Source organism: Macaca fascicularis, chromosome 2 (assembly GCF_037993035.2).
Source record: "Macaca fascicularis isolate 582-1 chromosome 2, T2T-MFA8v1.1".
Classification (NCBI taxonomy): domain Eukaryota; kingdom Metazoa; phylum Chordata; class Mammalia; order Primates; family Cercopithecidae; genus Macaca; species Macaca fascicularis.
In genome coordinates, this window is record NC_088376.1 from 157936052 (window position 1) to 157952701 (window position 16650).

General features: G+C 35.0%; 1 protein-coding gene and 1 pseudogene across 20 annotated transcripts in view; one reads left to right on the top strand and one right to left on the bottom strand.

Annotated features, from left to right (window-relative positions):
* ZNF148 (zinc finger protein 148) overlaps positions 1-16650 on the top strand; it is a 142037-nt gene that overhangs the window by 51112 nt on the left and 74275 nt on the right. For 14 of the 20 annotated variants that reach the window (XR_012431619.1, XR_010584635.2, XM_065539117.2 and 11 more), the window contains 2 exons: positions 899-1034; positions 10698-11046. Coding sequence is in view for 17 of the 20 variants with exons in the window: in XM_065539117.2 (XP_065395189.1) it covers positions 10714-11046 (333 nt within the window). In the remaining 3 variants the exon portion in view is untranslated. Of the gene's footprint in view, positions 1-898; positions 1035-9304; positions 9422-10697; positions 11047-16650 lie in introns of all 20 variants that reach the window. The other 6 variants (XR_012431620.1, XM_045385538.3, XM_074033261.1 and 3 more) reach the window with 1 other exon arrangement.
* Positions 12990-13484, bottom strand: LOC123571779 (deoxyuridine 5'-triphosphate nucleotidohydrolase, mitochondrial-like; annotated as a pseudogene).

A 16650-nucleotide genomic window follows, 5' to 3' on the forward strand; every position in this document is an offset into this window, starting at 1 on the left:
TCCATATATTTTTATCTATCTTTTTTGTCAGCTTTTTCCTGTTGGTGGTAATCTTGCTGATAATATTTAATCTGATTTTATAACCATAATTGTTTCTATTGTTTTTGGCCACTAGAATTTTATGTTGAATTTATATAATAGTTTCTTTTAAGTTTTGGCATGCCATTAGTTCTGTTTGTTTGTAAGGCCTGCCATTGTGTTTCTTCTCTCTTCACTTCATAGACTTTAACAAAGCAGATGTGATTAGTGTTTGTAAGTAGTTTCTTAAGTTTTGTTTTTTCTAACCTTTTAGGTCTGTAATTCTCTGAATTTCCTTGAATATCCTGTATCTTTGAGGCTGTAGATTCCACATCTAGGCAATTGTTTTTTGTTTTTTGTTTTTTTGAGACAGAGTCTCGCTTTGTTGCCCAGGCTGGAGTGCAGTGGCGCATTCTCGGCTCACTGCAAGCACTGCTCCCCGGGTTCATGCCATTCTCCTGCCTCAGCCTCCCGAGTAGCTGGGACTATACACGCCCGCCACCACGCCCGGCTAATTTTTGGTATTTTTAGTAGAGATGGGATTTCATTGTGTTAGCCAGGATGGTCTCGATCTCCTGACCTTGTAATCTGCCTGCCTCGGCCTCCTAAAGTGCTGGGATTACAGGCATGAGCCACCGTGACTGGCCGGCAGTTGTTCTTTATAAGGCCAAGTTTATTTCTCATTTACCGTCTACTTACTACTATTGCATTTGTTCAATTTCAAACATAAAAACAAGTCAGTACATTGATCATTGAGTCATAACTTACTATATTTAGAAAGAATTTTCACTTCAGTATTCATACCAATTTGCATATATTATATTTGTATAGTATTTTTTCCTACCATTAATAATGTTTGTTGTGTGTGTGTTTATTGTAGGAATTGGATGGCATAAGTGATTAAGGTGGTATTGAGGATTTCTGAAGTCTATGAAAGGTGGAAACTCAACCATGATTTCTTTTTCAACTCTACAGCATTCCCTTCCTTGAAGTCTTCATTTTTACCTTAGTCTCAGGTAATTTTAATACTTGCATTTCATAATCTTGAATAAATAAGTTTTTTCAAATATGAAGTCATTGTGTTTAGCTGCTAGAATTTTATACTGAATTTATATAATAGTTTCTTAAAGTTTTGGTATTTATATTTGGAAGAAACTAGTTTTTTTCTTGAGGAAACAAATTTAAGAGATGAATAATGGTGTCATTTTAGACTCTAACACACACAAAAATGTGTAATCTTAAGTGAAATTGAATTGAGAGTTATTTTCTTGGTTTAACACTTTTTCTCAACAGGATATAGCATTTTTTACCCTCTATCCTGAACACGTATACACTCATATTAAATTTCCCAGAATTTTCAAAGAAACTGTTTTCACACTGAGGAAAGTTAGGCATGTTAGTCAAGTTTAATGGTGTTTGCTATATAATTTTTAAAATGTGAAAAAACATACCAGTTTCTATACATCTGTACATGTTGTGTGTATGCCTGCACTAATATAAGGAAGCAGTCTTATAGATAATTCAGTAATCACTTAAGTATATAGGCTTCGCTACTGTGACTGAGGCTTATAAAGGTAGAAATATATTTGAATTTACTTGAAAAGTCTGTGTAAACTATCTTGAGAGTATATGGAGGCTGCAGAATCACTATATACCAGGGCTCCTTTGTCTTGCTCTGCTCTTATGTGCAGTTTCTATATTGTGGGTGAGAATGGTTACCATTGTGTCTGCTGATAAGAAGAAAAAGAGAACGGCATTCTGTTTACCTTTAAGAGGAGTTTGTGTATATCACTTTCACTCAGATCCTTTTGGTTTTAACTTTGTCACATGTCACAACCAGCTGCAAAGGAGGCTGGGAAGTAAGTGACTCTGATTTAGGCAGCCATATGTTGCACTTAATTTTTATTACTGGATAAGAAAGAGAGAACAGATTCTGGGGAGATAGCCAGGTATCTGTCACATTAAGGTTTGAGTCCGATATATTTTCCATTAAAAAGAAGTGCTGTTGATTTAAACAGTTAACTTTTTTGTTGTTGTTCTAGAATGAGTCTTGGTTACTGTATAGTATGTATTAAAAATAACCATTAGCAATCTAGGCATAGTGGTATGTGCCCAGTCCCATCTCATTTAATTGAAAAAAAATTAGGTGTTTAACATTTGTTCATAGTATACAGGGACATTTTGTTTTAAGAAGTTTTTAAAAATATTTTTAAATATTTCTTTTGATCATGTAAGAATACAGAAACTTTATAGTTTGAATATTAATGTTTGAATTGTTGATATTGGCATAAAATGTAATGGATGCAATAACTAGATCCAACAGAATGTAGGATTCTGCTTTGTGGGAACTTTTTTTTTTTTTTTTTACCTTTTCCCTCCCCCTCTTCTTGTTAAGATAAATTATAGCTGTTTCTTAAACTGTTTGAATTTCTGTAAATTTGATATTTTAGTATTTTAAATACTACTATCTTCTTGTTACATTGTTTTACAGAACAGATAATAAATATTTGGAATGCAGAATATGCCTAGATTCTGTTTCATTTGAGAGGGGCTTCAGTGTGGTATAGAAATGCCTATTAACTTTGGCTTATTCAAATATTTATAAATTATTTTTCTGTGGTGAAAAATAGTTTTTTTTTTTAACTTTTTAGGTTTTTGAAGTCGTATTATATAAAATGATTATTGTTAGTGTGTAAGTTTTCTGATTAATAGTTGTGTTAGCAGCTATTGAAACAGGTATTTATTTAAACATCCTTTATTGTTGTTAGCACTGATCAGAGAAGCCTTTGTGTCCCATTGTATAAATGATGTTCCTGTTAGGATATTTTGAAATAGTAGTACTTTAAAAATTAACATAGTTTACAAGGTATGTTTTATAGATACAAAATGGTAGTTATACAGAAATATATCTGAAGAGGTCTTTGAATGTACTTAGACAAGAAATAGATTTTGTTTTTTTAATAAGAGATGAAGTAGTTTCTGCTTAGATCAAAACTGTACTTTTCAAGGATGAAAGCAAATGCAAAACTTCTTCAGAATAACAAATAGCAAATTTGTTAAAGGTTCTGGTATTAATCATGGGTTTCATCTCACCAAATGATTTGGAGGCTCATTGATACTTGTATTTCTAATGCTGATATTTTTAAGGTGTAATTTCTCACAGTTAGAAACATAGGTTAGAAATGTTAATATCCAAGTGAATGTAACTGGCATCCTGCAAATAACAAAGTGCTTTGGATCAGAAGTAATTTGTGAAATCTAGCTTTTTTTCTTTTACCTGTTTTCAGAACAGGTTCCTTTGAGTGCCTCTCTTTTGGCTTGCAAGTGAAGTTTCATTTTAGAATGGATAGGTTCTGTTACAAAGTCGGGGGAAGAGGTGTTACTGAATTTGTGAGAATATTTTAAGTTGAAAATTACTCTTTTTATACAGAAGACGATGATTAGGTTCCAAAGCTTGCCTATTATAACCTGCTTTGACTCATAGTTGAAGTTCCATATTATTCAAAAAAGTTTATGGAAAATAATATTACTACCAAACTCAATACATAGAAATGGAGGATCTCTAAGTGGGAAATATTTATTTCTTTCATGCTCAAATGCAGATTAATTAAAGGTAATAAGTGGCACATGGAAGTTCATATACATTCTGAAAGGGAACTTGGTGCTTTAAAAAATTTTAGAGCATATAGCACAAGCCTTCAAATCTGTTTTCATTTTAAATTGTACAGCCCTCTTTTTTTGATACAGGTGTATCATTAGCACTGACTGGTTTTACATTTATTAGCCATATTTAGGATTATTTTTAAATTTCCAATTGGAAATGGGAAGGTAGAGAGATTTTCCTGGTAAGGCTTTGAGAAAACAGAGGAAGGAAGGTAGCTTAAGAAGATATATTTAAACCCATGAAAAAGAAAGAATGGCTGAGGAGAAATTCACTGAGATATGAGTAACAGATAGAAATTGGAAAACAGAAGGCCGGGCGCGGTGGCTCACGCCTGTAATCCCAGCACTTTGGGAGGCCGAGGCGGGTGGATTACAAGGTCAGGAGATCGAGACCACGGTGAAACCCCATCTCTAAAAATACAAAAAATTAGCCGGGCATGGTGGCGGGCGCCTGTAGTCCCAGCTGCTCGGGAGGCTGAGGCAGGAGAATGGCGTGAACCCGGGAGGCGGAGCTTGCAGTAAGCTGAGATCACGCCACTGCACTCCAGCCTGGGCGACAGAGCGAGACTCCCTCTCAAAAAAAAAAAAAAAAAAAAAAAGAAATTGGAAAACAGAAAATGTGGAAAGTGTCGAGTCCTCCCACAGAAGAAAAGGGGATTCTGTGTCAGAACATTCTCCCATGGTAGCCATGAGATGGAGTAGTCAGCTAAGGACAGTTTGATTGCTTTGCCAAGCCAAGCAATGATGATAGAGAGGCCTTAAGAGCAGGTGGTGAGAGGGCAATAAGAGTTCAACTACTTCCTAATGTGTCCAGGGCCTTTTAAAGTCAGGAAATAGTGTGATAAGGTAAAAAGTGCATTGAGTCAGCTAAGTCTGGTTTGAAATCCCAGTTTACTTCTTAGCTATGCATCCTTGGGTAAGCCCCAGTTTGTCTGTTAAATGGGGATATGCTGTTACTGTCTTGAGGGTTATTGTAAGTATTAAGTAAGGCAATATATTTAAAGGTGCCCAGCACAGTGTCTTACATTTCAGCACACATTAGTTGTCTTTCCTCTCCAGGTTTTCATAATTTCTGAATTTTAGAATACAGACGTAAACATACTAATTTGGAAAGACCCCATTAATTTTATAAAACTCCCATTAAGAAAACCTCAGCAAGCATTTTTTTTCCCTGATTTTTAATTGGCCCTTGTAGAACAAGGAAGCATTTTTAAGAGCCTTGTATATTTGATTAAAAATGAGTAATAGTACCCAACTTGTCCATTTGTAATGCGTCTGTTAATTTTGTCCTCTGAAGACAAGCCCAGACAGTTCCCCAAGTTTTGGAAATAATTGTCAAAAAACATTTGTGTTAAAAGCCTGTGTATTTAATTCCTTATTAAAAGCCCTGACCCAAAACTGTTTGCTCTGTTTCAACTTAATATAAATCTGTAAAGCTTAGTTTTTAATTACTTACACGTAATTGATTAGAGACATTAAATTCGAAGATGACCACAAGAAGAGTCAACTATTTCTTCTGGTAGACAGGAGAAAAGTAATGGCAGATAATTTACATTCTTTTTAAGTACCCCTCTGTCACTAGGCTTAAATGACTAGACGGTTACCTAAGTCACTACAGTTAGACTTTTACACAGCTGAACTAAACGTGTCAATAGGAAGGATGTTAGGTGTGTGTGGGGTTGGGAGTGGGAGCAGGGAGGGGAAATTCAATGGAACTGGGAAGTTGTGTTGTGGCCCCCTAAATACCCCTGTAGCCGGTTTCTCTCGCAGAGGGATGGTGATGAGGGAAGAATAAATCATGGAAGCGGGGAAAGAATGCAGAATTTGAAGTAATCTGTGAAAGGGAGATTTAGGAGAAATTGGCCTTAGTTGGTCTCCTTCCTTTCTCTTTCCTGCTCTGTTGTAGTTTTCACCATTCTCTGCTGTGGGTAACTTGAAGTGCAGAGGAAGGATTGCCTCTCATTCTTAGCTGAATTAGCCCTCGGACATCATTGTCCAGCCTGTCTTGGTTCTTAACAGTGCTACCATTTTGTACTCTGTGGTGTCAGCTGCCTAAGGTCTCTACGAGATAAAGGGTCTTCACAGGGAGCTCAGCGTGGCTTATTACTCCACGTATTTTCTTTCCTCTTCAGTTGGACAGGGGTTCCTTGAAGCTGAAATTAATTGTTTAGTTTTTTTCCCCTTCCAAATCAGTCTTCCATGTGAGTAATAAGATTTAAAGGAAGCATTCTTTCTTTCCTCTTCTGTGTCGTATCCCTAACCCCTGACTTTCCATTAATTATACACACATTTGGATTAGAAAGCAGTTGGCTTTTTGAGGAGTTAACAGGAAGAGACAGTTAATTATTCACATATTAGTGTGGCTTGACTACCTCAGTTTTCTTTCTTTACACTTAGCTGATCCTCCCTAAAAATAATGAAATTAGGGGAGGGATATGACATGTGTTAGCTTTTGAGCTTGGAACCTTTTGTTGTATTTGGATTTTTGAATATGCAGTGAGGCACGTGAGAGCTTTGACTGAGACCACTGTAGAGTTTCAGTGGGAAAGGTTAAAACCATAATGGCAGAGAAGGGAGGTGCCAGGACAATACAAGTGTGTTTTTTCTACTTTATCTTTTTTTAATTAATAAGTGTAGCTTTGTCCTGTTCCCTTTTTCCATGGACCTGGTAAAATTTCCCGGCCAGAGACAGGTTGAGGTATATGATAGAGGTATGACTCACTTTGTCTTTGAAACATGTCTTAAAATAACACTAAGTCTTTGTTTTAAAATAAAGAAGAAAAACAAGACCTAGAGTCAATTCTGTTACTCATACCCTGTTAGCTTGCTGTAACCTTAAAGAAAGAAAAGATGTTGGTACATGAAAAAGGAATAATAAAAAGTCAAAATTAGTCTTCTTCATGAAGATCCTTTCTTATTTCATTTTCCAAATTCCAGTTAAGTTTCTTACCAGGAAAAAAAAAAAATATATATATGTGTGCGTGTGTATATATGTTTCTCTCTCTCTCTCTCTGTGTGTGTGTGTGTGTATGTATAGAAAGGATCTTACTATCTACATAGTTGTCCTTGATTTTTTTTCACTTAATATATCTTGGAGAACCAGCACATAAAGCTAACATCATTCCTTTTAATGGCTGCACATGTTCCATTGTATGGTTGAGTCATAATTAATGTAACAAGTCCCCTGTCTATGGATGCTTAAATATGTTTCCAGTCTTTTCCCGTTGAAGAGTTGTAGCAAACATCCTTGTACTTTCTTCTTTGATGAGTGTCTATGAATAAACCCATAAGGTTGTATACTATATATCTCTAGCAGTGAGATTGCTGAATCAAGAGTACATACAGTTTTCATTTTGATAGATATTTCCAAAGCTCAGTTTAAAGCTTTGTCTTATTTAAAACCTTGTATCCATTGATATTGGAGTTTGTTTTGATATCTTAGTACTTTCTGGTATTTTGGGGAAATTTCAGGGTATTTCAAAGACAGTTTCCAGGCCAGACAGTTTAACTCCCAATATATGCCTTAATTTGGGGCCATAGGAATAAGGAACTTATGTAAAAAGGAAGAGAGATTTATTTTTCTTTGCATGTGGTCGGTTTTCAGGAAGATTTTTAAAGAGGTCATTTGTTTTTCATTTGGAGTATTTCCACTTTACTACTTCTGTATCAAGGTGTGCTCTCTTCCTGTTCCAAGTCTCTCACTCTAGCACTTTATGCCTTTTTTCCAAAATATTATCTGTCCCTAGAATACTACTACTTCCTCAATACTTATTGTTTTGGTTTGATGCTAAGCATACAATTAGGTAAAAAAAAAAAAAATCACATCAAGCTAAAAATCTTCTGCACAGGAAAAGATATAGTCAACAAAGTGAAGAGACAACCCACAGAATGGGGGAAAATATTTGCAAACTACCCATCTGACAAGGGATTAATAACCAGAATATATAAGGAGCTCAAACAATTCTATAGGAAAAAAAATCTAATAATTCAATCAAAAAATGGACAAAAGATTTCAGTAGACGTTTCTCAAAAGACATGCAAATGGCAGACAGGCATATGAGCATGAAAAGGTGCTCAACATCATTGATCATCAGAGAAATGGAGATCAAAACTACAATGAGATGTCATCTCCAGTTAAAATTGCTTATATCCAAAAGACAGGCAATTACCAGTGCCGGTGAGGATGTGGAGAAAAGGGAACCCTTCTATGCTGTTGGTGGGAATGTAAATTAGTACAGCCACTATGGAGAAAAGTTTGGTGGTTCCTCAAAGAACTAAAAATTGAGCTACCATACGATCTAGCAGTCCCACTGCTGGGCATATACCCCCCCAAAAGGAAATCAATATATTAAGATATTTGCACTCCTGTGTTTGTTGCAGCACTGTTTACAATAGCTAAGAATTGGAAGCCACCTGAGTGTGTATGAACAGATGAGTGGATAAACAAAATGTACATGTACACAGTGGAGTAGTATTCAGCCATAAAAAAGAATGAGATCCAGTCATTTGCAACAACATGAGTGAAACTGGAGATCACTATGTTAAATGAAATAAGCTAGGCACAGAAAGACAAATGCATGTTCTCACTTATTTGTGGTATCTAAAAATCAAAACAATTGAACTCATGGACATAGAGAGTTAAAGAATAGTTGCTAGAGGCTGAGAAGGGGAAGGTGGGGATGGTTAATGGGCAAAAAAAAAAAAAAAGAAAAAAATGAATAAGACCTACTATTTGATAGCACAATAGGATGACTGTAGTCAATAACAACTTGATTGTACATTTAAAAATAAAGAATGTAATTGGGTTGTTTGTAACTCAAAGGGTAAATTCTTGAGGGGATGGATACCCCATTCTCCATGATTTGCTTATTTCACATTGCATGCTTATATCAAAATATCTCATGTACCCCATAAATATATATACTTATGTATATATGCACTGCCCCCAATTTTTTTTTTGAAATGGAGTCTTGCTCTCGCCTGGGCTGGTGTGAAGTGGTTCGATCTCGGCTCACTGCAACCTTCACCTCCTGGGTTCAAATGATTCTTCTCCCTCAGCTTCCTGAGTAGCTGGGACTACAGGCACCCGCCACCATGCCTAGCTACATTTTTTGTATTTTTAGTGGAGACACGGTTTCACCATGTTGGCCAGGATGGTCTTGATCTCCTGACCTCGTGATCTGCCTGCCTCGGCCTCCCAAAGTGTTGGGATTACAGGCGTGAGCCACTGTGCCCGGCCAATGTTTTATGTATTTAAAACATAAAAACATAGTTATTTTATATATTTAATGATTGTTTCTAAGTTTTCTTTAGTGATTTGTCTGGTAGTGTTCCTGTCAGTTTATTCTTTATTGAATTCATCTCTTCTTATTTTTAAGGTATTTTAATATATTAAGGATATGGAATTTTTGACTGATGTTACAAATACTTTTCACCAATTGATTTTTAAGGATTTCCAAATAAATGGTCAGAATAATCAAATTTTAGCCTTAAGGGAGTGTTTCATTTAGTTTTAGTTTATTTTCTAAGAAATGTGATAAATGAAATTTTTGAAGAGAGCAGATATTTGGTGATGTATGTAACATCTTTGACGTTTATTTTTATTTATTTATTTTTGAGACAGGGTCTTGTTCTGTCACCCAGGCAGAGTGCAGTAGTACAATCACAGCTCACTGCAGCCCCGACCTCCTGGGCTCAAGCCATCCTCCTGCCTCAGTCTCCCAAGTAGCTGGGACCACAGGTGCGTGCCACCATGCCCAGCTAATTATTGTATTTTTATTTTGTAGAGATGGGGTTTTGCCTTGTTGCCCTGGCTGGTCTCACACTCCTGGGCTCATGTGATACGCCTACCTCGGCCTCCTAGATTGTTGGAATTACAGGCATGAGCTACCATACCCAGCAATCTTTGACCTTTAGATTTTAACTTTGCTGCCTTAAAGATTTTGAAAAGTGAAATAAGGTGTTTTGTACAGATATACTGTATATATTGTAGGCTGATAACACCTCGTACCAGGGAAGAAAGATTAGCAAGTTTTGAATTATACATTTGTATATTTTGCTGTTTATGAGGTTGTTTTGAGCTGTTCATTTCAGTAAAGGTTTCTCCGTTAACAATAACCTTAGTAAAGGAAAGAGTATTTTGATTTCAGTAGTGTGTTGGAATTTAGCTTTGGTGTTTGACTGCTGAAAACTGTGATCAAAGTTGGTCATTACTTATGTGATTAATTTGGGAAAGAAGTGACTAAACTGAAATATACTTAACATTTTCATTATGGTAATGACTGCTGTAGTGGTTTTCTGTGTATACCTTTGTATACATTTTTTATTTCGTCAAGATAAATTCCAAAATGTAGAATTCCTTGTTCAAAGAATATGTACATCTTTATAGCTTTTGATACATACTACCAAATGACTTTTGAAAGTAGTTGATATAATACATACTTTTATTATCAGTAGATGAGTGTCTTTTTTTAATACTTCAACATTGGATGTATTTTTTAAGAGTCATTATCAGTTTGGTAGTTGAAATATGATAGTGCTGTTTAATGGTAATTTCTTGGATTACTACTGAGACTCTTTTTTTATGTTTAATGACTATTTCTGAATTTTTAAAAATGATTTGCTTCATGATGTTCTCTGTTTATTCCTTATTGAATTCATCTATATTTTTATTTTTAACACATTTCAATATATTATTAATATATTAAAAAGTACGGATCCCTTGATTGATGTTACAAATACTTTTCCCTAATTTGCTTTTATGTCAGGCTTATTTTTCAATAATAAAGTAGTTAGGATTTTATGCCTTTATATCAAAATGAAAATTTGTGTTTTATTTTACCAGCCTTTGGAAACCGATCTTGGTATTATAATTTTAAAATTGGAGGCAGTTCCAAAGTACATGAATAAAATCTTTGTATTTGACTGTTCAAATTCTTAATTTGAAAATTAAAAAAAATGAAGTAGTCATATAAAACTAATTTACTATGTTTCGTTGCCAAACTTGGTCTTTCTAGGCAGTTATACTTAAGCATGAACATTGACGACAAACTGGAAGGATTGTTTCTTAAATGTGGCGGCATAGACGAAATGCAGTCTTCCAGGACAATGGTTGTAATGGGTGGAGTGTCTGGCCAGTCTACTGTGTCTGGAGAGCTACAGGATTCAGTACTTCAAGATCGAAGTATGCCTCACCAGGAGATCCTTGCTGCAGATGAAGTGTTACAAGAAAGTGAAATGAGACAACAGGATATGATATCACATGATGAACTCATGGTCCACGAGGAGACAGTGAAAAATGATGAGGAGCAGATGGAAACACATGAAAGACTTCCTCAAGGACTACAATATGCACTTAATGTTCCTGTAAGTAATTCCTTTATAGGATACTAAACTTAGAAACATAATTTCTTGTTAAGTAATACTGCAAGTCATCGAATAAATTTCAGGAAGTGTTTCAGGGATAAATAGTGTTCTTGAATAGATATACTAAAATATTGACATAAATCATATTTGAAAGGCAAAATTAAGTTCTTGTATTATATTATTTTAGAAGCTTATTTCTTTCAGGATAACAGTATTTCTGTATCAGGATTACTTGGGTATTAAATTTTAAATGCTTAATTTTGAAAGATACTTTATTTAACTTCTAGGCTTGTCCTTAAAGAGTAAAACATTTGAATCTTCAACATAACTAGAAAAAGATCACACATTCAAGGATTTTTCCTTCGAATTCTGTAATTCCTGCCTTCTTAAATTTTTCTAATATGCTCTTATTCTCTGTTCTCTTTGTGTTCTCCACTTGCTTGATCTGTTTATCTTTTTAAAGTATATCAGCCCTTTACTTTTTCCTGTCTACCCCAGACATTAAGATGTTTCATAAGCGCCCATATCTTTTTCCTTCTTCTACCTTTATTTTTACCCAGTAATCAGTGAAACCACAACCGTCATGTAAATTCTTGTCTCTTCTTTCTATGATATCAAACCTGGGTTCCTTTCAGTTCATCTAACATGTACTTTTTTTTTTATTTAAGACTTTAATATATCCTGCTTGAGATAATACCGTCAGTCATACCTCATACCTGTTTTATAACCTGTAGATATAAGTTGACTTCTTCTTCTTAACTCTAGGTTGAGTCCCTGTGACAGGGACTTGTGATTTACTTGTACGATGTTTCTCTGATAGATTGTAGACTGTAAGGACAGGAGTTTTGTCTTACTTTTCACTGTAGTCCAGGTGTTGGCACATGGTGTGAATGAATGGATAACTACTTGTAGTTGTGCTCTGATATAGACGTTCACCAGCTTTACCTAGCCCATTGCAATAACTTTTTCCTCTTTAGCCTGTTGATGTGATGGATTACATTAATTGATTTTTTTATGTGGAAGCAACTTTCTTACCTGGAATAAATCCTGCTTGTTTGTGGTATATAGTTCTTTTTAAATGTGGTTGGATTTGATTTGATAATATTTTGAGGATTTTTACATTTGTGTTCTTGATAAATATTAGTCTATAGTTTTCCTGATGTCTTTGTCTGTTTTTGGTATTAGGGTAATACTGATCTCATAGAATAAATTAGCAAGTATTCCCTCTGCTTATGTCTTCTGGAAGAGATTGTAGAGAATTAATATAATTTCTTCCTTAAATGTTTGGTAGAATTCACCAGTGAACTGCTTTGGGTCTGGTGCTTTCTGTTTTGGAAGGTTATTGTTGATTCGATTTCTCCTATAAATGTAGGTCTCTTCAGATTATGTAATTCTTCTTGTGTGAGTTTTGACAGATTGTGTCTTCCAAGGAATTGGTCCATTTTGATAAAGTTGTCAAATTTGTGGGAACAAAGTTCATAGTATTCTTTTATTATCCTTTTAATGTCCAGGAGTTTATAGTGATGTCCTCTCTTTCATTTCTGATATTAGTAATTTGTGTTTTCTCTTTTTTGTTTGTTTGTTTTAAGACAGTAATTTAAAAAAAATTACTGTCTTAATTCCTTTTTTTTTTTTTGTGAAGTATCATTTAACTGAGTTAAATTATATAGGGTTTTTTTGGGTCTGTAATTGATGTACATTTGATTTTAAAAAGACACTGTTTGCCTTATATCAGGACAAAGAAGATTTACATACAACTATCAGCAGAAAAACAAAGTTTCTCTGTGATCTAAGCAGAGGTACTCTTTTCCTTGATCATAAGAAAATGCAGTATTTTTAGAAGGTAAAGCTATTAAGATTACAGAAGTTTTACCAAAATGCTTTAAGCAAAAACTCTTTAAGAAAAAAGTATGAGTTCTCATTTTCTATTCTTAGCATAAATTTTAATTCTTTCTGGTAGAACCTAAGTCTTCTGAATGCCTGTTAGCATCATCCAAAGCTTGAACTTCTTCTATTTCTGGATTAAAAATTCATTCACAAATGAGCTGTGCAATGCGATCACTTTTTCTGACTTTAAACTTTTCTTTGCCAAAATTAAACAGTACAGCACCAACATTTCCTCAGTAATCTTCGTCTATGACACCAGTTCCTACATCGATAAAGTGTTTTGCAGCCAAGCCAGACCATGGAGCCCCTCTTCTATAAAACCCAGAAGGAAGAGCTATCTGAATGCCCATTTTCACTGTAGCTTTCTCCGTAGGTGGTATTGTATCATCGTAGGCACCGTCGAGGTCATAGCCTTTGGGCTGTGTGGATCCCGGAGTCAGGGTTGTGGCCTGCTCAGAGAGTGAGGCAAAATGGAGCTGCATGCTGCCCTCCTCTGCAAACCAGGCCTGTTTGCCGGGGGTAATGGTGGGTGTCTCTTCAGAGCAGGGCATGGCAGAGTGAGAATGCGAGCAGTGGAGAGAGCAACAATTTTTAAGTGTCCATTTTAGTAGCGTAAACTATATTGACATTGTTGTACAACAGATCTCTAGAACTTTTTCATCTTGCAAAACTGAAACTGAAACTCATATTCGAATAACTCTGCATTTCCCCCTGCCCAGTGGTAGAGGCTTGCTCATTTTACTGATATTTTCAAAGAAACGGCTTTTGGTTTTCTTGATTTTTTTTTTTTTTTTTTTTTTTTTTACTCTATTTCCTATTTTCAGTTTCATTTATTTCTACTCTCATTTTTATTATTTTTTTCTGCTTGTTTTGGATTTACTTTGCTCTTCTTGTTTTACTTTCCTAAAGTGGAAGTGTATTCATTTTAGATTTTTTGTTTCTAATATATACATTCATACTATAAATTTTCCTCTAAGCACTGCTTTAGATACATTGCACACATGTTGATAGTTGTGTTTTTATTTTCGTTTAGTTCAATATATTCTAAAATGTCTGTTAAGATTCCTTCTTTGGACTGGGTGTGGTGGCTCACGCCTATAATCTTCGTACTTTGGGAGGCTAAAGTGGGTGGATCACTTGAGCTCAGGAGTTTGAGACCAGCCTGGGCAACACAACAAAACCCCCATCTCTACTAAAAATACAAAAATTAGCCGGGCATGTGGCATGCACTTGTAATCCCGGCTATGTGGGAGACTGAGGCATGAGAATCACTTGAACTCTGGAGGCAGAGGTTGCAGTAAGCCAAGATTGCGCCACTGCACTCCAGCCTGGGTGACAGAGCGAAACTCTATAAACAAAACAACAAAAAACAAACTTCTTTGCACCATTATTGTTTAGAAGTGTGTCGTTTAATATCCAAGTATTTTGAAATATTTTCTAGCTACCATTCTGTTATTTAGTTCTAGTTTAATTCTCTTGTGGTCTTAGAGCAGACGCCGTGTGATTGCTATTCTGTTAAGTTTATTAGATTGTGTTTTATGGCCCAGAATGTTGTCCACCTTGGTGAAATGTTATGTGTGAGCTTTTAAAGAGTGCGCATTCTGTTTTTGTTGGATGAAGTAGTCTATAGATTGCAATAGACTGACATTTTTATTGGACTGACAGTAGCCTGAGCCTTCTCCAGTGTATCTTTCAGATAGTTTCTACTGTCATCTTTCCAAACGAGATGTATACATGTCATTCCCTTACTGAAACTTCTCTAGTGGTTCCTCATTACTAAACAGCTAAAATGTACTTTTTTGCACGGGCGGAAATAGCCATCATACTCTTGTCCCTTATCCAACTTTTTTTTAAAAACTGTAGTTCAACCCCTTTCCCCACCATTTTATACTTTAAGCATATGAAATTAATTTAGTTGCCTAGGTCCACTATGGTTTTTTTTCTGTTACTTTTGTTAATGTCGTATATGCCTATAATATTATTTATTTGGCAATTTCCTGTTGTTCACGTTTCACCTTAAAAGATTTCTCTTTCTTGTGATTTTCTTTATGGTAACTACAATAACTTTGCATTTCCTTGCTTGCAGGACTGTCTTGTCATTATATTTTAAGATATTTTTTTCTGTATCGTGCCTTTAAATTTTGTGTTTTCAATACCTGGGTTATAGTAGGCAGATTGTTTTTGAGTGAAAATATGCATTCTGTTTTTAATTGAGGAAAAGTTTAAAGTGAAATGCTCAGATTCTGAGTTTGTAGTTCAGAGTTTTGACAACTGCATAAACTTGTATAATCCATAATCCATCAAGACACCAAATGTTTTCGTCATCCTGAGGAGTTTTTTTTGTAATTCTTGCCAGTCAATTCCCTCCACAACAATTGTTCTCATATTTTTTCTTCATAAATTGTCGTTGTCCCTTGAGAACCTCATGTAAATGGAGTTATATGTAACTCTTGTGTCTGACTGCTTTTGCACAACATGTTTTGAGATTCATCCATGTTGGTTGAATGTATCAACAGTTCATTCTTTTTCCCTATTCATTAATGTTCAGTCATTTTAATTAATATCTTAAAATTTATTTATTCATTTTCCTTTTTGTGGTTATTTGTGTTGTCTCTTTCAATGATTATGAATAAAGTGGTTAGGAAAATGGTTGTACAAGTCTTTTTTTCATTTCTCTTGGTACATGTTCGTGTAAGTCTTAGTTCTCTTGGGTTTTCATTGATGGACCTAGTGTCTGTCTTTAAATCAGTATCATATTGTTTTGATTGCTGTATCTTTTATAGTAAATATTGAAATCAAGTTGTGTAAGTCCTCCATTTTTGTTGTTCTTTTGTAATGCTGTAGTGACTATGTTAGGACCTTTGCATTTTCATATAAAATATAGAATCCACCTTTTAGGGTTTTTTTTGTTTTGTTTTTTTGTTTTTTGTTTGTTTGTTTTTTTAAAGCCAACTGGTTCTGATTGAGGTTGCATTGATTCTGTTTATTGACTTGATACAAACCAACATCTAAACAATAATGGCTCCCAGTCCATGAACGTTGTACACCTTTACTTTTATTGAGGATTTCTTTATTTCAGCATTGTTCTGTAGTTTTCAGTGTAAAGTTATTGGGCATATTTTGTTAATTTTATCCTTAAGTATTTCATGGTTTTGGTTGGATGCTGTTGTGAATGGTATGTTTTAAAATGTCAAATTCTAATTGTTACTTTCTAGAATATAGAAATGCAGTTGATTCTTTTTATATTGACTATGTGTTCTGTGACTTTGTTATCTTTACTGATTAGTTACAGTAGTTATGTTGTAGATTCCTTAGGTTTCTTCACTATGTATTGTCCATATGTTTTACTTTCTTTCCAATCTGTATCTCTTTTATTTCTTTTTCTTATTGCACTGTCTGGGGCCTACAAAACAATGATGAATAGAAGCGATGCAAGTAGACATCTTTGCTTTGTTCCAGATCTTAAGGGGACTGCATTTACTCTTTCATCATTAAGAATTATGTTAGAGGCTGGGTGCAGTGACTCATGCCTCTAATCTCAGCACTTTAAGGTGCCAAGGCAGGGAACGGATTGCTTGAGCTAAGGAGTTGAAGACCAGCCTGTGCAACATGGGGAAACCCCATCTCTGCCCAAAAAAAAGAAAAATTACCTGGCATGGTGGTGTGCACCTGTAGTTTCAGCTACTTGGGAGGCTGAATTGGGAGGATCACCTGAGT